Below are 17,479 nucleotides of genomic sequence, written 5' to 3'. Positions count from 1 at the left end.
TCGTTGTGTATCTGTCTGTAACCCTGGTGGAGCAGAAGCTGCTCATGTTCCCCCTGTGTTTGTTCTTTTATCAGACCATGTATTACGTCCACTTCCTTTCCCCATATAGTCTACACGCTGTTTTTATACATTTCCTATGTGCATCTGCAATACTGCACACTTCGTTTAAACTGTCTAGCACTCTGGCTTTGTTTTGCTCCAGGTAGAGTTTGAGATGTGTAATCTCTGAGTCTGTATCTATCTGTCTGGCAGAAACTGATTTTAAAGCTGCATCTGCATTTTGCAGAAAGTCATTAACTGTCTGACAGAATTGCTTTAACATACCATCTTGCCTGACCAAAACATTATTTTGTTTTTTTTTCTGTCATGCTATTTAGACTGTCTCTCTGATCATTTTTAGATAATTTTTTTTTAAATGGTGGAAACTGGCATTACCTTGTGTGTGTTTTTAAAACAGTTATGAGAGTCTAGACACTCACCAGTCTCAGTTGCTTGCCTTGCTTTTACATCTGCCAAAGCATTTACTGTAGCCTCTTCTGTATTACATTTTTTATGTGCTTTGATTTTGACAATACTAAACCTTCCCTGTAAATAATTTTGGGAATCAATGCCCGTAATTCCCGTAGTACTGGAGCATGTTTTAGGGGTTTGCCAACACTGTCGACGAATCCCCTTCTGACCCAAACTGGTATGTGTAAAAAAAAAAAACATTTAAATAAAGCATCAGTGTATGTCAACTATTGTTTAAATGCCAATATATTGAAACAAAATTTCTTTTTTGTCTTGCCACTGAGGCAGAGACTGCAATAAACAAGACTATTGATATATATAAGCAGGAGAAATAAAGTACAGTTTTGTACCTACCATAAATGTAGATGTTCGAAGATCCACATTGCTGCAGTCCTTACACTTGGGTAGTCCGCTGTCCTCGGTCGGCCCGAATATCAAAGTATAAGGCTGACGTCGGTCAAGGCGCATTTGACTGACATCAGGACGTCAGGGTACAAATGCGCATGACCGACGTCATATCCTCAGTCTTTTCTTGCCCCAGATGTCAGAAGACCCTAAAAATAAAGGTCAAAACCAAAAGACAGCAAACAAACATCCAAGCACCCTTGCCCTAAATATATGTACAAAATATACACTATATACACAATATGTACCACTCAACCCACACAACCACCTCTAACTACAGAGGGGAAGGAGGAGGTAAATTGGACTGCAGCAATGTGGATCTTGAACATCTACATTTATGGTAGGTACAAAACTGTACTATGTTCTTCATCTCACACTGCTGCAGTCCTTACACTTGGGTAGAATCCCAAAGCAGAGGTATGGGAGGATGGCCAAACTATAAGGAAGCAGGAGCTGCCAAAATGCCCTGCAAAACAGCAGTGGCAAAACCAGCCCTGGATTTAGAGTAAAGTGGCAGGTGATAATGCCTAGAGAAAGTATGCACTGAACTCCAAGTAGCTGCCTCCAAAATATCCTTGGTTGCCACCCCCCTCAAAAAAGCTGTCGAAGTGGCACTAGCTCTAGTGGAATGAGGCCTAATCCCGGCTGGAATCTCCTTGCCATGATGGGAATAACAGAAAGCAATGCAAAACCCAATCCACTTAGAAATAGTTTGTTTTGACACAGGCTTGCCCTGAGAACTCAAAGCAAAAGAAACAAATAACTGCTGAGACTGCCTGAACCCTTTAGTTCTGTCCAAATAATATCGCAACTGCCTGTGTACATCTAAAGTGTGCAAAATCTTTTCCCCTTTATTTTGGGGATTTGCATAAAAGTAGGCAAATGAATAGTTTGGTTTAAAGCCACACTAGAAACCACTTTAGGCATAAAGGAAGGATTAGTGCGTAAAGATACCCTATCCTTATGGAAAATTAAGAAAGGCTCAACCGCCATAAGGGCCTGCAATTCAGAAACCCTTCTTGCAGAGGTAATTGCCAACAAAAGCAGTCTTCCATGATAAATATTTCAACTCAGAAGTAGCTGCAGGCTCAAAGGTTGTAGAGTGAGTTTCTCCAACACAAAATTGAGATCCCAAGCAGGAGTAGGAGCTCTTCGTGGGGTCTTATATTCTTTGCCCCTCTAAGAAATTGCTTGCACAAACGATGAGAAAACAAAGGTGTGTCACAATCATAGTGAGCGAAATTGCTGCAGCATGAACCTTAATAGAAGAGAAAGACAAACCTTTGTCCAGTAACTCAGTGAGATATTGAAGAGCCACACTCAAATTAGGCTCAGAAACATCAAAATCTTTTGCTGCACTCCAAAATAAAAATCTCTTCCATTTATCTGCATACACTTTCCTTGTACTAGGCCTTCTAGCTTCCAAAATCACATTCAAAACTTGTTGTGGAAGTTGAGACCCTCTATGGTTCAAAACAGAATATGCCAGGCTGTTAGGTGAAGAGAGTGAAGTTTGACATTCAGCAAACGGCTGTCCTCCTGTGACAACAGGTGTGGAATCGAAGGCAAAGGCCATGGAGGCTTCCGTACCAGACTTCTCAGTAATGGGTACCAGTGCTGTCGAGGCCAATCTGGAGCTATTAAAATCATCCTTGGCTTGTCCTGTCTGACCTTTAGAAGTACCTTTAGAAGTACCTTTGGGAGGAGAGGCAGAGGTGGAAAGGCATACACATGAAGATTGCTCCAATTGAAAGAAAGAGCATCCACTTTCCAAGCTGTGGGATGAAACCTTTTTGTGCAAAACTTTGGCAGCTGATGGTTTAGTGGAGAAGCGAACAGATCTATGTCTGGAGTTCCCCATGACACTGTCAATTTCTGAAATACATGAGGATCCAATTTCCACTCGTGGGGATCCATAATTCGTCTGCTCAACACATCTGCTAAGGAGTTCTGTGCTCCTGGCAGAAACCTTGCCTGAAGATTGAGCTGTAAACTGAGAGCAGTCTCCCACAAAATCATTGCTTGCCTGCATAGAGGATAAGAATCGTTCCCCTTGCTTGTTGATGTACCACATGACAGTTGTGTTGTCTGTTAGAATCAACACCTGCCCTGGAAGAAGTAAATCCTTGAAAGCTATTAATGCAAACTGGACTGCTAACATCTCCTTCAAGTTGATATGTAGATGTTGTAGTCTGGCAGGCCACTTGTCTTGTATCCACTTTCCATTTAGATGAGCTCCCAAGCTTTGTCTGAGGCATCTGTCGTTAAAATTTGACTCGCCTCTGGCCGGGTCACAGAGAGTCCCTTGTTTAGGTGACATTCCTGAGCCCACCACAAAAATTCCTTTTGAATGCAAGGTATTATTTGAATGACAGTGTCTAGATCCTGGCAGTGCTGTGTCCATACATTTTGAGATACCATTGCAGCTTCCTCATATGCAGTTTGGCATTGGGAAGCACCAGAATACAAGATGCCATGAACCCTAAGGCTTGAAGGACTGTCCTTGCAGTCAGCCCGGACTGATGAGATAGCTGATGGAAGTAAAGGGATAGACTCTTTTGTTTGTCCGGGGTTAAAAAGGCCATCTGGGATGCTGTATTCAGTCTCACACCCAGAAAGCACATGTCCTGAGAGGGTACTAGACTGGACTTTATTTCGTTCACAGAATACCCCAGGCATCTTAGCACTGCTATCACATATTCCAAATGATGAAGAAGCTCTTCCTTCCTTGAGCCAGAATCAGGCAGTCGTCCAAATAAGGATAGATCTGTATTCCTTTTAGCCTGAAGAAAGCTATCACTGGAGCCAGAACTTTCGTGAACACTCTGGGCGCAGTAGATAAGCCAAAGGGCAATGCAGAGAACTGATAGTGAGAAGTCCCAGCTCAAAACGCAGATATTTCCTGCAACTTAGTCTGATAGGAACATGAAGGTAAGCCTCCTTGAGATCCAAAGTTACCATCCAATGATCTTTGCCCAGGAGAGGTAAAAGCTGCTGTAACGTCAACATTTTGAACTTGGGAATGTCCAGATAAGTGTTGAGGGTAGATAAATCCAAAATTGGTCTCCACGTGTTCCCCTTCTTTGGTACTAGGAACAGGCGAGAATAAAATCCTAGGCCCACTTCTGGCATAGGGACCGGCTGTATGGCCCCTATTTGGAGTAACAGAGAAACTTGCTTGTGAGCCTCTATTCTTTGCTGAGGAGGAACGTCTGGCATGCCTTTGAAAGGAGGCAAGGTATGGAAATAAAACCTGTAACCATGGTGTATGATATCCAATACCCATCTGTCTTGGGTAATTAAACTCCAATTTTCTTTGAAAAGTGCCAACCTTCCTCCCAAAGGTGCTGCCAGGCGAGAAGGCTCTGGCAGCTGAAAAGGTAGGTCATTGGGTCTGTTCTGAAAGGACTGACCCCTGCCCTCACCGAAGACTGTGCAGGAGAACTCCCTGTTCTAGGCCTGAAAGAGCCCTGAGCTCTACCCTACCACGTCTAGATCTACCCTAGACTGGGAATCATAAGAAGGATCGTCCACCCCTTAGTAGGCCAATTTCTACTAAACTTTGGAGGCTGGACCTGCAAAAAATCTTTAACAGTCTGCATAGACTTAGCCTTGTCTTCCATTTTCTTTAAAACTGCCTCAACAGGAGGACCAAACAACACGTCAGATTGTAAAGGAGCATCTAAAATCCTTGTTTTAACATGTTCAGATAAATTTTGATCCCTCAGCCAGGCGTGCCTGCGAAGAACTGACCCAGTGGCAGCCACCCTAGATGAGGCCTGTACAGCATCAAAACCACATTGCAAAGAATGCTTACCCACCTTTTCAGAAACATGTACTAAATCTTGCAACTCTTTACAATCAATACCTTCTGCCAGAGCATCAACCTTAGATTTCAATTGTGAAAGGAGATAGTTTTGGTATTTCAACATGTGAAACTGGCAATTCAAAGCCCTCATAGCAAGAGTGGAAGAAGTATAAACTTTCTTTCCCCATCTATCCAAGGCCCTGGCCTCTTTGTCTGCAGGAACCGGATTCTTTACAACAGAAGCCTTAACACCTTTAGGCCCCTGGCTAACAGTTTCTGGGTCTGCCCTAGGACTCTTAAAAAGATACTTATGAGCTTCAGGCACCCTGTAATACCTATCCGGTTTAACAGGAGCAGGAGGCAAAGAATCAGGATTAAGAGAAGCCTCTGTAAAACATCTTCCACTACATCCAAAACAGTAGGTATAGCCAAAGGCCTATGCTGGGGTAAAACAAAAATTCCCTAAGCCTTTTCCTGGAATCAGAGAAGTCCTGACCTTCCCACTTAAAATGCTCCCTCATGGAATGAAGAGTTTCTGAAAAGAAAAATCCTCAGGAGGAGAAGCAGAAGGAGTAGAATCATCCACATCAGAATCAGAATAAGGAGAGTACTCCTGCAAGTCTTCAGCCGAAGACTCTGAAATATCTGAAGCCTGCTCAAAACTCCCTAGCTCAGGCTCCACCCTAGGTCTCTTATCAGGAGGGCATAGAACCCCTAATCAAAGTAATCAAATCTTCTGCCATTTTAAGCATATGCTTCTTGGGCACAGTTCCTGAAGAGCTAGGGGTAACACCAACTGAAGCTAAACCTGGCCTGCCCCTGGGAGAAGCCTTGGAAACAGAAGGAGAGGGCCTAACCACCCTAGGCAGGGAGGGGAGTATAGTAACCTGAGAAGCCCCATCAGCCTGGCCTGCCTCCTGAGAGGCCACATCCTGCAATAACAGAGTCTCTCCCTGGGATCCCAAAGAAACCTCCGGTGGAACCACCGGCTCCACCGACACCTCTAAAGAACCAGCGTCCGGTACTAACGGTTCCTCTAGCCTAGGTTTAACTGCTTTGTCCTTGCGCTTCTTCGAAGAAGCGGGCGTCGGAGCATCCGACGGCATTTTATAATTGCACCGCTTCCCGAAGACTAACCTGGCACAATCTAATCTTCTCTTAATAGTGCGTTTATTGAATCTAGCACAAGAGCGACACCCAACAACGTCGTGCTCAGGCCCTAAACAAGGAATACACAAAGTATGGTAGTCTCTATGCGGTATCTGTTTCCCACAAGAAATACAATTATTCACTTTTTCTGACATCCGGTAAACCACTGAGGCAAGAAAAAACCAAAATATTCCCCAACGGGGTACTTAGCCAACTTTGACTCGGTCTGAAACTCCGAAATCGAACAATTTCAGAACGCCAACCGGCACTTGCAACGCTGCTTCTGCATCGGACCATGCGGCAAAAAAGACTGAGGATATGACGTCGGTCATGCGCATTTGTACCCTGACGTCCTGATGTCAGTCAAATGCGCCTTGACCGACGTCAGCCTTATACTTTGATATTCGGGCCGACCGAGGACAGCGGACTACCCAAGTGTAAGGACTGCAGCAATGTGAGATGAAGAACATCTGTCATTTCTGCTGAACCCTGCCCAATGTCAATTGGTGTATTTTGTACTCCTTGTAAACCTTGCTGGGCTTTTTCTGTCTTGTCAGATTAACCTCTGTAGTTTGTGCCCTTAGTAAATGTTGTTGGGCTCTATCTGATTTTTATGTTAAGCCAGAAATGTCATTATGTAAAGTCTGAATGTTATGCTTCTCTTCCTCTAAACAAACATTACTGTCCCTTACTACTGTCTCTAGGGAAATTTTGAAAAGCTGTGAAAACCTTTTCTTTAAAATGTTAATATTAATAACACACTCTACTATGTTAGAACTTTTTTCTTTCTGTGCATCTGTAATATTTACCATAAATAACATTTTATGTAGTCTATTGCACTACTAACAATAATTGCATACACTTGTACTGTATGAGATTTAGGTGACTGCAGAAGGTACACTTAACTGTTGTATATGTGAAGAACTAACAAAGCTAGAATCAAACAGATTGTTTATGAGAATAGGATATATCTTATGGCATGGCTTACATACTAGACTCCTGTGACAAGATAGACATAAGTTTGGAAAGTTACTTCCACATAAAAAACAGTCTTTATGAATTTCTGTACATTTTATGTATGGATTATAGGCATTTATGCATTTACAAACACAACTGTTATTTAAATTCTGAACATTAAACATTTCAGATGTACATTTCATGTCTGACACAGAAGGTTTAAACCATGTAAATTTTATATACAATATGTGGGCATTGTAAAGTTAACTGTCTGTACTGCCATCCATGTTATAACTGTGAAGAATTTACTGTAGTTTACGTAGATAACAAATATGTGATCAGGCTGAAGACACGGTGTCCTTCAACAGACAAATTGATGGTGGAACGTCACAGGACAGCTTCTATGGTGTCACTCTGTATCCACCAATGAAGTACTGGAACTGCTGATCTGTTGATGCACTGGAACTGTCAATCTGTTGAACTCACGGAAACTTAGGGCCTTTATGAAAAATTAACTGTGGGTAACTGATAAAAAAGGTCTCGGTCAGTGGGCTAGGCTCACCATTGTAAAATATTCTTATCAGGAGACCAGACAGACACCGTACTACTGTATCCATTAATATTTATTTGTATTAGTACAATCTTACCAAACAGTTAATACCGTCAGAGTTGTTTCAATTATATTTTGACACAGCTAGACACATATAACTACAGATTGATGAACAGTCTAAAAACGTCACTAAAGAGTGAAACATACTGTCCAGTTTATATACTCTTAAATATCAACCAATGTTATTTTTAATGTCCTTGTGACTTGTTCTTCTGGTTTGCATGACTGATTTCTGTTTTATGTCTTTCTTTGGTTATTTTCTTCCTTGCTGTATCTGAAAACTTCACAAAAAGTCTCTCCACGTCATCTTTGCGTTACTTGAAATGTCTGTATTTTATTTCATTTATTTCTGCACAAAAAGTCAACTTCCTTTTTCTATAACAGGATGCCATTTACAGTAAGCCCACAGCTATATGTTATTAATATCTAAGCTGAACATTGTGGGTAGAGTCTTAGCTCAAGACCTTTTTGGCCGTCGCGAGCTATATAACAGCCAAGCCGGTTCCGATGAATGGAACAGAGTCCCATTTGTCAAGAATGAATAAAGATTGACAATATCGGCCAACATGTTCAAATTAGTGTTCTAGTAGACCCAGGCAAATTTTGAACAGGATGAGTTATTTGCAGACTTTATTACTGAAATTCTAATATTACTACGTCAAAAAACGTGCAAATTTATTATAAATATATTTCAGAGCTGCTAGACAGGGAAGCAAAAAAAGGGACAAGTAAAGGGAACAGAAAAGAAGGAGGGAGGGTGAGAATGAATACTGCAACTGTGATCAGTAAGACATGTACTCTTATGATGTGTTCTTGTACAACTGTAATATGTCCAAATTTAAATCAGTGTTACAGTATTACAAACAGATGGGTGATTCACAAATTTAAGGGAGCAAAAGGGTGTAAGGCTGAGAGTTGTGAAAGGCCAAAAATAACTGACCAGGTGAAGGCAGCCCTATATTTGGTAAAAACATGTACGCTGTGGTATTTAGTAAATGTGTGCACAGAATACCATGTAGCAGCTTCCAGAACAATTCTAAAATCTACTCCTTTGTAGAAGGATCCAAAGGAGGCCACTGCTCAAACAGAGTGAGTCTTTGGGAAAAGAGGGTGAGGATTGGCTATGGCTGGTATAGCAAAAAGAAATGGACATGGAAATCCAGATACCAATAGTTTGTTTGGATATTGACTGGCCCAACTTAGGGGACCAGGAAGGAAACAGTTGGTTTGAGTTACAGAGTTAGTCTTGTTTAGGCAGAATCTTGGCTGTCTGTGGACATCCAAGGAATGAAGAATCAATTTCTCCTGTTCTGTGGGTTGGGAAAGAAGGTAGGCAGATTGCTAGCCTAGTTGAGGGACATTTTGTTTACCACTTTAGGCATGAAAGAAGGGCTGACCCTCAGGGACACTGTCCTTGTGGAAAATCAGAAAAGGGGGAATTATCCATGAGTGCCAGGAATTCTAAGACCCTGCTAGCAGAAGTAAGGGCCACTAATAAAATGGTTTTGCAGGGGCAGAATTTGAAAGTGGAGAAGTGGCTGGCTCAAAGGAAGGTGGGGTGAGTTTCTCCAGCACACAGCTGAGATTCCAAGTTAAAAAAATGATTTTCTGGGTGGGTTTTAGTGCAAAACTCCTTATTAAGAACTGTATGAAATCAAGCATGGACATAACAGGAGGGTTAATCACATAAATATGACAAAACAAGAGGAACATCAGTATTTAATGGGTCTAGACTGTTAGATTGACACCATATGGAAAATTTCAATTTGGCTTTGTAGGATTTTCAGATAGTGGATTTCCTTGCCTCCTGGAGAACATGAAGCATGTCTTCAGAAAACTGGTGTCAAGAATGAATCCGAATCCTATCATCCATAAGGGTAGATTGAAGGATAAGAGACTGGGGTGGAGCAACGATCCCTTTGGTTGTGTGATCAGGTCCACTTTGTGGGGTAGTTTGTGTTAAATGCCCCTAGTTAAAAGACTGAGAAGGGGAAACCAATGCTGTCTTAGCCGAAAGAGAGCCATCAGTAGAAGTCTTGTTTTTTTCCTTTCTGAAATTTTAACAGAACTTTCAAAAGCAGAGGTAGTGGAGGGAGGCATAAAGAAACCTCCCTGTCCACTGAAAGGACAAGGCAAATGTCCTCCAAGCCTGGGGACAAGGAGTCCATGTGCAAAAAAAATAAAGTTGTTTGTTGTTCTCAGAAGCAACTACATCTATTTGAGGTGTGCTCCACTTGTGGACTATATCTAGGAATACCCATCTGTTGAGCATAAATTCATGAGGGTCACTGATGGAGCAGCTGAGCAAATCCATGTTGTGCACAGAGAGGATGTATACTTACTGGAGGGATATTTTTGCCTTGATGGCCATTTGAGACAACCTGCACAATCAGTAGGATCTTATTCCCCCTTATTTATGTACCACATGACGGTTGTGTTGTCTGTGAATATTCTTTGAGGCCATGGTTTCCAGAGGCGGGAGAAGACCTACAGGGCCTATATGAGCAGACTGATGCATTATGTCATGTTTTTGGGTAGGCGGCAACTCACAACCTCGTAAGCCCCGTCCATGCTCCTCAAACTTCATCCGAGGAAGGTGTGTGCAGCTCCTGAGTTTGAGTCTTTACTTTGAAAGGAAGCCCTGGATGAAGGTTGATATGTGCCACTCACCACAAGATCTCTTTGTTGAGACACACTATGAGGGGAATCTGTGTGTCCAATGGATAAAAATGTTGAGACCATACATTTTTCAAGTACCACTGAATCTTCCTCATATGCAGCCTGGCAAATGGAAGCTTAGGAATAATTGCTGATACATAACCTAGTGCTCTGAGAATCTCCCTTGCAGAGCAAGTTTGGAGAGGGAAAGGGAAAAGTTCATGAGGCTTTGCACCTTCACCTGGGGCAAGAAGGCCTGCATGTTTGTAGTGTCTAGTCTGCACTCCAAGCAAACTAGATTTTGAGTGGGTTGAAGGGAAGACTCTGAAATTTACTGTGAACCCGTGTTGCTGGAGAAGGGTGAGGGTGAACATGAGGTGCAACAGTAGGGTGTGAGGCGATGTGGCTTGGATTAGCAAATTGTCTAGGTAGAGAAATATTTGTATTCCCTCATTCCTGCAAAAATCTATAACTAGAGCCAGGCACTTTGTAAAAACTTAAACTCTGGGGCCAAAACAACAAACTGAAAATGTAAGAAGCTAGAAGAAAATCTCAGGAGTTTGCTGCAAGATGGTTGTATGGAAAGTACAGCTGTGTACACTTACCATAAATGTAGATGTTAGAGTGTATTCATTGTTGCAGTCATCACCTGTGGGTTATCCCTGCTGTGGTAGCCCTTGGCCGGCCCAAATACCAGAGTCAATGTTTTTCTGTGTCGGCTGCTGTCACTTGTTGACTGACATCAGGTCGTCAGTGTTATAAAGCAAGGCACCCAACTCCATTACATCAGTTTTTCTTGCCCTAACCCATCAGAAGCCCAAGGAAATATTGTAAAGTGGTCCTGTTGGCTAAAAGCCACTCTAAAAAGCTTATGTCTTCCGAAGGAAAGAGGATATAAGGGGGAAGAAGAAAGGGAAACCAGGACTGCAACAGTGAATATACTTGAACATCTACATTTATGGTAAGTGTACACAACAGTACTATGTTCGTCTTGTTTCACTGTTGCAGTCATCACCTGTGGGAGGATCCCCAAAGTTGACGAGAGGAGTGGAAGGATTATAGACCTAGGCATGGGTCAGCATGCCCTGCAGAACTGCAGAGGCAAACCCTGCCCTAGCTTTAGAGAAAAGAGGTAGGTGGTAATGCTTTGTAAAGGTATGGACAGAGATCCAGGTGGCAGCTTCCAAGATGTCCCTGGTGGGAACTCCTCTGAGGAATGCTGTGGAAGTGGAGGCTGCCCTAGTGGAATGGATACGAATAGACTTAGGGGGTGGTTTCCCAAGGTATCTAGCAGAAATGGATACAGTGTGATATCCATTTGGAAATGGTTTGCTTGGAAATGGGCTTCCCCTCTGCCCCTGGGGCAAAGCTGACAAGAAGCTGGTCTGTTTTCCTGAAGGGTTTAGTACAGTCCAAATTGTAGCTGAGCTGTCTGTGTATGTCTAGTGAGTGCAGAATTCTTTCCCCCTTGTTTTGAGGGTTAGGGGGTTAGGAAAAAAGGTAGGCAGATGTATGGCCTGGTTGAGTCACATTAGATACCACCTTGGGCATAAAGGAGAGGTTAGTCCTCAGGGAAACCCTGTCTGCATGGAAAATGATGAAGGACTCAATGGCCATATAAGTTCTGAAATCCTTCTGGCTGAGGTGATAGCTAGTAGGAAAGCAATCTTCCAGGAGCTGCATCTCAGTTCTGCTGAAGCAGCAGGTTCGAAGGGTGGTAATATTAGTTTTTTCAAAACATAATTCGGGTCCCAGGCTGGCGTGCGTGGCGTTCTGGAAGGTCTGATATTAGAAGCCCCTCTGAGGAACTGTTTAATCAAAGGATGTGAGAACAGGGGCTGATCTGTATTGAAATGAGCTGAAATGGCTGAGGTGTGGATTTTAATAGAAGAGAAGGAGAGGCCACTATTGAGTAACTCCGCTAGGTAGTCCAGGATAAGAGAGATGGAAAGTTGTGAGGAACTGCCCCCCTCTAGACTGGTTCCAAGAGCAGAATCTTTTCCATTTCCCTGCATAAGATTTTCTGGTGCTGGGCCTTCTGGCCTCTATGATAATGTCTAGGACCTGTTTGCTTAACAGGGTCCCCTTGTTTGCTTTTAGAGTGTTAGCCATGCTGACAGTTTGAGAGTCTGCAAGTCTGGGTGCAGCACCCCCCCCCCCCTCACCTAAGTCAAGAGGCCTGAGATCAGGGGAAGCTGCCTGGACAGAGGTTGTGCCTCTTCAAAATCTGACTAATCAGATTCCTCAGAATCCTGTTCTGTCATTACTTCAGGAGAAGGATGTCTTTTCCTTTTAGAAGTTGTGGCCTGACTACCACTGATAAGGGAGATAAAATCCTCCACCATTTTAAGCATTTGGGCTTGGTGTTGTGGAGCAGTAGTAAGATGGTGGCTAGACGTAGATTTTCTAGGAGTGGTCTGTCTTCTAGGCCTAAGAGTATCCATCGGTCTGAGAGAAACGGCAGTTGGATGAGAAGTTATTTTTTGTCTAGATTCGGTAGTGCGAGAGGCCTCCTTGGAAGCTAGTGCATGCGTCGCAGCTCCGGACCCAACCAAGGCAGAGACAACCAAAGGCTCGGAGGACGAAGAAGATTTCTGCGGCATACCGGACTCCAAAAGGGTCTCGGTAGAGGCCTGTGTAGATATTTTATCAGGCATCAGGAGCTGCGAAAGCACCTGACTGAATTCCCGGAGAATTGCCCACCTGCTTAGCAGTAGAGTTGTCGGAAGGCTTAGCTTTGTGTGGTTTGTCTCTATTTTTATCTCTATGTTTTTTCGGAATGTCTATGGATTGTTGGCTGACAGACGCCATTTTGGAATGTGAAGACAAAAATACCTGTCTACAATAAGAGCTCTACGATGAATGGTTCTCATATTAAAGAGGGCACAGAACCAGCAATGGGGGACGTCTTGGTCTGGGCCTAAACAAGTGACACAGTATGAATGGAAGTCTCGGTGTGGGATCTGCTTTCCACAGGCAAGACAACAGTTAACTTTTTCGGACATCACTTAGTGCAAAAAAAAAGGATCCCCAACTGGGTACTTAGCTTTATAAGTTTTCAGTTGTAAATCAAACCATGGTAGCGACCGACTGGCACACTTTCGAACTGCTTCTGCTATGGGCTCCACGGCAAGAAAGACTGATTTAATGGAGTCGGTTGCCTTGTTTAATAGCACTGACGACCTGATGGCAGTCAACAAGCGACAGCAGCCGACATAGAAAAACAGTGACTCTGGTATTCGGGCCGGCCGAGGGCAACCACAGCAGGGATAACCCACAGGTGATGACTGCAACAGTGAAACACAAAGAACATATAGGCATATACACACAATTTAAGCAAGAAGGAAGTTTCACCAATGCAGCACTTGTCCGAATCCGAGAAGGCTTATGGTACTACCTGTCAAAATCAGACTGTGCAGACTGAAACTCAGGCCTAGGTCTTTTAAGTGTTTTTCTTTCGAACAGAAGGTACTTCAGGTGTGGAGTGATCCACGATATTAGACTAGGTCAAACACTTCAGCTGTTGGGTCGCCAAGAACATGTTCAATGATAACAAATGCGAACATAAAGTCTTAGGTACAAAGGACTGGCAAATGAAACAAGATATGTAGTCGTGTTCTGCGTGTTGAGATACAGTTGCTCATCACACGGTTGCTGTAACCTCTGCGTGTCAGAATGAGACTGTGCAGACTGAAGCTCAGGCCTAGGTCGTTCAAGTGTTTTTCTTTCGAATAGAAGGTACTTCAGGTGTGGAGTGATTCGCGATATTAGACTAGGTCAAACACTTCAGCTGCTGGGTCTCCAAGAACATGTTCAATGATAACAAATGTGAACACAAAGTCTTAGGTACAAAGGACTGGCAAGATATGTAGTCGTGTTCTGCGACTAAGCAGAAAAGACACTGAGTATGAAGATCTTTGTAGGGTATCTGCCTACTGCACTCACACTTACCCCTCCTAGATGACATCTAACAAAATCACAGCAAAACAGTTTAAGCAAGAAGTAAGTTTCACCAATGGGGCACTTGCCCGAATCGGAGAAGGCTTATGGTACAAACAACCATGGGAAGATCAGACCAACTAGTTGGAGACCTGCTTTCAAGCTGGCGGCTAGACAGTCCAAGGATTCATGCTCATACGTGCACTTATGTACCCCTATACACTGTTATATATCATGCGTATGGCTCTGGAAAGGTTAAAGCTTTGGCATCCCCAACAAACATCAGTGGTGAAAACCCATCCTTTTGGAAAACTGTAACTGTGATTTCACTCAGGACATCATTTCATCCTGTTTCTCAAAAAAGAAAAATAATAATTAGAAGAAACTCACATTGTGGATACCAAACAAATGTTAACATCATGGCTGATATTAAATTCCTTCACTATTTTCACCCGATCTTCTGTTTTTGTGTTCCCATCCAGCCGGCGGTAATCTAAACCACTTGCCATGCAGTACCTCTCAAGCACATCCAAAAGCTAAAATGAAAAACAAAAAACATACTTGTCACACCAAGTAACAACTGCACATAAATACAAGCTACTCACATGCAATTGTAACATGCTAGCAACACCCAAGACAGACACTGGAGCAGTTTAACCCCAAAAAAGCTGAATTGTATCACTGTGCTTGTGGCATTGATATTGGCCTTGTAAACGTTAAACCAACAAACTGGCAAAACTAAATAAAGGTGGGCATACTGGGGTCTTGTTTCTTGGCCTCTGCTAAGCTTCTGAAAGGTCAGTTATACTCCAAAGAAAACTTATCACTCAGGGACTTAATGATCAACTATGCATCCCCCGCTATCTCCAACACAGAAAAGGAATGTCACAACTCTCTAATACGGAGGGATAAAACCATGTCTATGACACAAACATGGGTACAAAAAGCAGCTTGGGAACTGGATGAGCCAAAAGTAGAGTGCGGCAGTGAACGACCAATACTGGCTCACCCATCCTGAGCATAGGGAAAAGTGGTTCCTGGTTGTCTGATTGCCACCATATAAGTGAAGGTTTGAGTGACAACTAAATGGCCAGGACCAGAAAGATGATCTCAAGCTGGTGGCAGTACCCTTCATTAACATGTGTGTAGAAGAAGAAACACCCACAAACAGACAGAGAGGGAGCAGAATACACTCAGTGACATGGGTGTTTATGTTAGCCACTATATGCTGGGTTAGGGCCTCTACAGAAAGACCATCATTGCTGGGATGCAGGCAAAGGTACCCACCACCTCCACGGCTACCTAGATGATGAACCCACTGGTTGTCTGTCATCTCTGTGCTGGGGATATCCTTTACAGGGGGAACAAATGAGTTCAAGGTTGTTATAGGGAAGCTTGACAGACACCAGGCATGGAGGTAAACATCACAGAGAACAAAAAAAGAAAAAAAGGAAATGGAAGGGATAGATGACCGTCAGTTCTTTAAGCAATAACACTCCTAACCAATGGGATGCGATAAAAGCATGCAGTAGGAAACAGATACACAATGCAGTCATTACTTGGTTGAGAGATACTTGCATTGTAAGACCTTTACTGCAATTCTATGCTCAAAACTGTAGTCCAAACTGAAAAACAGGTTCCCAAAAATTACTTGTGTCCCCATTCCCTTTCCCATTCAGTCTGCTCTTTCCTTTCCAGAGACATCAACTCTGAAAATGAAGGGGAAAAGACAACAAGGGCAAAACACACAAATATACTGTTAAAATAACTTGATACAAAAATAGTACTTAAATAAATAAAAATCAATTTCCCCTTTTTTCAATCCAAGTGCCACATGCTTTGGAAATCTGCCAACGTGTTCAGATAAGAGGGAATCTAAAGTACTTACAGAAAGAGATTATGCTGAATGGATACTTCTCTAGCTGTCATAGATCGCCAACAAAGGGGGTGTTAACTTGACCCACATTGTTTATGTTTATGTACCACATAACTATGATAGTGTTATCATGACTTGGAGAGTACCTGGTACCCACAGCTGGTTCTGAATTTCAGGGCCATCATCTCTTTGACACTGATGTGACTTTTCTTGCAAAGTCTGAGGGATCTGCTGCAATGCTCTGAACTGGCAGAGGCTGTACAAAGGGGATGGAGTCCACCTGACTGTCCCACCATAGCAAGTTTTGAACAAAATAAGAAATTATCAAAATGTGAGCACTGACAGAACACTGATGATGAGTCCAGACTGACCTGAGATACCACTGAAATTAACTTGGTATAACGAATCATGAGAATAGCTAAAGCCATGAAGTCCAGGGGTTTTAGAAACACACTCCAACCAAAGAAGGATTCTGTTTGCACTCAGAAAGCAGCTTTTGTATGCTACCACATTTTTCTGGAGAGAGAAAGCCAGTTTGCATTGTAGTATCTATATCCTAGAAAAGAAAAAACTCTGGACAAATGATTTATAGATGATTTATTTAGATTGAGAGTGAACCCTAGATTATGCAGATTAGATACCTTTAGAACCTCTGTATTGGAAGTAGCTTAAATAAGACTATTATCCAGAAAAAGACATATGAATTCCTTGGAGTTAGGACAAAGTTATGACTGGGGCCAGGTACTTTGTAAATACCTATGTTGTTGTAGAAAGCCCAAAGAGCAAAGAAATAAACTGATATAGTCAGCCCCAGAAAGAACCTTAAATATTTCCTGAGACCCTCTTGAACAGAATGTTTAAGTAATCGTCTTTTAAATCCAGAGTAACCAAAAAAAATGCTTAGGTGCAGTATTAGTAGATGAGTCCACAAAGTAAGCATTTTGAAATCAGGAACCCTTAAAAATGTGCTCAGTCTTGAGAGATCTAGAAGACTACAAACAGTCTTGAATAAAATAATTTCTCCAAAAGTGTGAAGACACAGCTATAATTTGTACAAGGAGAAGATTTGAAATATGAGAAGGCACAATATACTTTTGATTTCTGATAACCCATGGAATGCCTGAGATGGTTGCTGTGGAATTCCACTGAAGCTTGTAACCTATTCTTATGCTTGAAACCCAGGAGTCTAACGTGATTGTTCCCATAATGGGAGGCAATGAGAACATTTGCTAGCAATTTTTGGAGAAAGGAGGATGGGTAGGGCCAGGATGGAGGAAGGGGAGCTGGAGAGTCATAAAGTACAGTTTTGTACCTACCATAAATGTAGATGTCCGAACTGGATAGCATCTGCAGTCATAACAAGTGGGTTGTCCTGTCGTCAGGCAGCCCTGCAGTCGGCCGGATTCCAAAGTCCGGGTCCGGCTTCGGCTGATGTCGCACTCCACCCGACGTCATCTCTGTTGGTCTTCGGGTATAAAAGCATCAGCCGACGCCATTTTCCTCAGTGTTTCTTGCCCCAGATGCCAGTAGCCCTCTTGCAGGGTAAAATTTGGATAGATGCCAATGT

The 17,479-nt window shown here is 42.7% G+C and overlaps 1 protein-coding gene across 1 annotated transcript in view; it reads right to left on the bottom strand.

The window, feature by feature from the left end:
- Positions 1 to 17,479, bottom strand: part of ERCC6L2 (ERCC excision repair 6 like 2) — a 1,190,567-nt gene that overhangs the window by 732,544 nt on the left and 440,544 nt on the right. Inside the window, exon 11 of the mRNA XM_044058934.1 lies at positions 14,427 to 14,572. Within this exon, the coding sequence (XP_043914869.1) occupies positions 14,427 to 14,572 (146 nt within the window). The remainder of the gene's footprint in view (positions 1 to 14,426; positions 14,573 to 17,479) is intronic.

The sequence above is a fragment of the Protopterus annectens genome, chromosome 17.part0 (genome assembly GCF_019279795.1).
Source record: "Protopterus annectens isolate FY-2018-M chromosome 17.part0, PAN1.0, whole genome shotgun sequence".
NCBI lineage: Eukaryota > Metazoa > Chordata > Ceratodontiformes > Protopteridae > Protopterus > Protopterus annectens.
The sequence above is the reverse complement of the archived record's forward strand: the minus strand, read 5'-3'. Positions and strand labels throughout refer to the sequence as shown.